Here is a 4371-nt window from a genome sequence, read left to right on the forward strand (position 1 = left end):
GCGTGATGTGCGCGGGCGCGCCGATTGTGCTGCACCCAATGCCCAGCCATTTTCCAGAGAGTCATGCCAGAACTGTGCCAGTGTTGTGCCTGGGGCACGAGAACACCCACGCGTACGCGTGGTTGACGCTTACGCGTCGATTGGCAAATGTTTAATCCACGCGTTAGCGTGCATGACGCTTGCGTGTCGATGAAGTTTTGAGGCCATTCCCGCGTGCGCGTAGTGTGCGCGTACGCGTGGCCCTGTTTTCATCCCAAAGTTGATTTTTGAGTTTTAAAAGCCAAATTTCATACTTCTAAACCTCCGATCTCACCACTTATATCTTAAACATTATGATAAGCCTAGCTATGAGAGAAGGAGCTAGTGGATATGGTAACTTGCGAGTGAAGCAAGGGAAAATGAATAATCAATGAGGATCATTGATGATTATGTGAGATGTGGAGGATGGTGGTGGAAGTGCTTGTTATGCCATTGGCCGAAGGGCCGTAATTATTTATGAATTGGCTGGTTCTGGATTGAACCGTGAGCCGGAATAGCTGTGTATGCTATGGATATTGGCTGGTTATGGATTTAACCGTGAGCCAGATAGCTGATATGGATGTTGATCCATGGATGAGAATTCATGCATGTTTATGCTGAATTATTGATGATTGTGATTTGCACTTCCACTATCGGAGATACGAGTTTCCCTGGGTAGTAGCAGTGGTTAGCCACCACGTGCTCCAGGTTAAGACTCGAAGCTCTTTTTACCCTATGTCATAAGTGTGGCCGGGCACTGTGAAAGACCCGGATGAGCTCGCCCCCGTAAATATTCACCAGTGAAGGTGATGGATATAGCCCCGTATATATTCACCAGTGAGGGTGATGGATATAGATCATGATTATGATCAAGTTTATGACGAGTATAACTCGAGTTGGGGATGCATGACAGAGGAACAGTCCAATGGTTAGCGACCAGGACTTGTCGGGTTGGCTATATAACCGACAAGATGATATCATCAGCCACTAGGGACAGGCATTCATCATATGCATACTATGTGAATTGTTTGAGATTGCCTATTTGACTGCATATTACTTGCTAATTGTCTAAATGCCTTAACTGCTCCTATTTGTTTATTCCTTGCTTGATATAACTGTGTTTGCTATTTATTATTATGTATTATATATGTGGAAGCTGTTACCATGTTGGGGACCTCTGGTTCTCACCCATGCGGATTTTGTGGTTTTCAGATGCAGGACGTGAGGTGTCCCGCTGATGCATGCTGGAGACTTCTAGATTTGCAAAGATCCTTTGTTCTCGGGGCTATGTTTTGGTTTATATATTTTGCTTAGATACTTTTATCTCCATTAAATAATACAAACTGTGATGACTCCTCTTATGGGAGAATTTTGGAGAATAGGATTTATGTATTTGTGTCCCTTTGGGTTTCCTTTGGGGTTTTCCCTATTTTATCATATGTATATATTGTTATGCTCGGACCGGTTATCTTCGCAGCCGGATTTTGAGTCTTGATATTCCTGTTTTTGACTCTCCTTTGTATATATATAATCACGCGTTGGTTATCCTTGTTCGTTACGTTATCGATCGGAGTGTTGCGCTTTCGAGTTGCGGTTTTTGTTTACCCCTTTTTTCTACAAAGGCTCCTAGCTATAACCAATCATTCATACTACTATACGTACTAAATTTTTATTTTAGAGGTCGTAATACCTTGCCATCTCTGAATTATGACTTAAGCATAAGACTCTGTATGGTAGGGTGTTACACCCCTTGCAACTAATCCATCAAGTCATCTATCCTTGGTAGCAGGTACTTGTTCTTCACTGTCACTTTGTTTAACTGTCGGTAATCCACACACAGTAGCATTCCTCCATCCTTCTTTTTCACCAATAGAATTGGTGCTCCCCACAGTGATACACTCGGTTGAATGAACCTCTTGTTCAGAAGCTCTTCTAACTGAGTCTTTAATTCTGCCAGCTCTATCGGAGCCATCCTATAAGGCACAATTGACACTGGTCCGGCTTCCGACACCAATTCAATCACAAATTCAATTTCCATTTGAGGTGAGAATTCAGGGATATCTTTCGGGAACACCTCCGAAAAGTCTCCAACCACCGGGATCTTATCTAAGTCCTGGGTATCGCCCGAAGCATTAGCAGTTAACAAGATGTAACCCTGACACTCCTCCCCACCATAGTGCACCCTTACAAAGTTCAGGTAGTAACCTTCAGCTATCACTACCCCATTCCCTCCTTCTGACATAAACCGAATTGTCCGTTCAAAGTAATCCAACAAAACCCGATTATTTGACAACCAATCAAATCCCAAAATCATCTCCAATCCAACCATTGGTAAACAGATCAAATCATGCTCAAAGTCTCTATCCTCAAGTTTGAATCCTACTTGCCTACAACCTTACCTGGTCATAACTGTCTGATGCGAAGTATGCACATGCAGATTAAAAGGTAACTCTAACACTTTCAAGCCTAATTCCTCAACTTTAGCAAATGAAGTAAACGAATGCGAAGCTCCAGTATCATACAATGCAATGCAATTAATGTTTTATCACCAATAAGACATATACCTCTTATCAAAGGATCCGCCTTGGAAGCATCCTTGGCGTTCACAGCAAAGACTCTACCTTGATGCTGATCTTGACCCGCATTTTGATTCTTCCCATGAGTTCAATCCCTCGCAATGTAGCCAGGCAACCCACAATTGAAGCAACCACCTAAACAAATCTTGCATGAGTCATAAGGGTGAAAATGCCCACAACGCACACAACTCAAATTCGGAGAAATCTTACTCTGATTTCCTCTCCCCTTAGCATACTGAAACTAATTCTGATTGTTCTTTCTGAAGCATCCCTGACCTTGAGGCGCATATCCTCCTCTCTTGAAACTTTGACCTCTAGGATGGAAATACTTTCCACGTCCCTTACTAGTATTCCCTCCATGAGTCTCCTTGGACGCCGCCCATGTCTTAGCATACTCCTCAACTACCCTTGCTTTGTTCACCAAGTCAGAAAAAGTACGAATCTCTAATGGAGCCACGACAGTCATAATGTTGTTCTTCAACCACCTTTGGTATTTGATACACTTCCAGCTCTTGTAGGACTCCGGGGCTCCCTGACATTCCCTAGAAAACCTACAAAGCTCCTCAAACTTGTTGGTGTAATCTGCCACCAACATGGAACCTTGCTTCAACTGCATCAGTTCCATCTCCTTCGCTTCCCTTGCAGACTCAGGGAAGTATTTCTTATAAAAGGCCGTTTGAAACACATCCCACGGAACATCAGCGTTCTGTAGCTATAGCAAGCGACACTCTACTTGCCACCAGGGCTGGGCCTCTCCCGCAAGCTGATAAGCAGCAAACTCTACATACTGATTGTTTGGAACATGCTGCGCCCATAAAGCACGCTCCATGGCCTGGAACCAGTTGTTCGCTTTAGTAGGATTAGTTGATCCTCAAAAAATTGGCAGATGAACCTTGAGGAACGTCGCCAAGGTCATCAAAACTCCACCGGTGTTATCGCCGTTTCCATTGCCATTTCCAGCCGGTTGGCCTAACCTCTGCATAACTTGTAGAGTCGCAGCAGCATTAGCCTCCATGGTATTAGCGAGATTCGCGATTGCCACCATAAATTCAGCATGATTGACAGCTGGTTGCTCATTCATGCTCGTCCGCGAGTGGCCATATAGGGTTCCTGTCTACACTAAACAGTCGATATCAAGGTGATCAGTCTCAATACCAAAAGTCTAGTGCTTCAATTATCCCAAACATGCACTCACAAACAAGCATTCTATGCAATATCAATTAGATAACCTAATAGCATCAAAGAAAAGACACATATAGTATGTAATGAAGCACAATCGGTCCATCCCTCAGTCTCACAATGACGAACTGCTCTGATACCACTAAATGTAAAGTAAAGTAAAGGTTAATAAGAGATTATGACAATTCTAAACTCATACATATAATATATATACATATATATAGAAAGAATAGTATAATCTAGAAGCCCGATAAATAATATAGCTCAAAAACAGGATTAAAAAGAAAAAAACGTACTAACAAAGTTTCAAGATTAAAGCACAATATACAGATGTAATATAACAATAGATAATAGTATAATAGCATAGGAATATAGTCACGGCTCGTAGAGTTTAAGCCGGCTAGCTATATACAGACCAACAGAACCAGACAGTCAAAACAGCTTATACAAATTTTGTTCTCTCATATACAAGCCTCTAGGCAAAGCAAAATACAAAAGTGAGAGACATATATATAATAAATCAAAAAGACTCCAAAAAGTATTCAGATTCTTCGCTCCTGTCACCAATAAAATAACTCACCGTGGTAGGTTGCGACCT

The 4371-nt window shown here is 42.3% G+C and overlaps 1 protein-coding gene across 1 annotated transcript; it reads right to left on the reverse strand.

The window, feature by feature from the left end:
- Positions 1-2835: 2835 nt before the first annotated feature.
- LOC107488729 (uncharacterized) lies at positions 2836-3675 on the reverse strand. The gene is made up of 3 exons (XM_016109500.1): positions 3487-3675; positions 3328-3426; positions 2836-3255 (listed from the first exon to the last, which is right to left on the reverse strand). The coding sequence occupies exons 1-3, from the start codon at positions 3673-3675 to the stop codon at positions 2836-2838; spliced, it is 708 nt and encodes a 235-aa protein (XP_015964986.1).
- Between the last annotated feature and the right edge of the window lie 696 nt (positions 3676-4371).

This window comes from Arachis duranensis, chromosome 5 (genome assembly GCF_000817695.3).
Source record: "Arachis duranensis cultivar V14167 chromosome 5, aradu.V14167.gnm2.J7QH, whole genome shotgun sequence".
Classification (NCBI taxonomy): domain Eukaryota; kingdom Viridiplantae; phylum Streptophyta; class Magnoliopsida; order Fabales; family Fabaceae; genus Arachis; species Arachis duranensis.

Excerpts from the sequence above, each read along its gene's own strand:
- LOC107488729 (XM_016109500.1), bottom strand. The coding sequence starts at position 3,675 with ATGAATGAGCAACCAGCTGTCAATCATGCTGAATTTATGGTGGCAATC. Across the intron at positions 3,427-3,486 it reads CCTTGGCGACGTTCCTCAAG|GCCATGGAGCGTGCTTTATG; the intron begins GTTCATCTGCCA and ends AACTGGTTCCAG. Across the intron at positions 3,256-3,327 it reads AGGCCCAGCCCTGGTGGCAA|AAATACTTCCCTGAGTCTGC; the intron begins GTAGAGTGTCGC and ends GCCTTTTATAAG.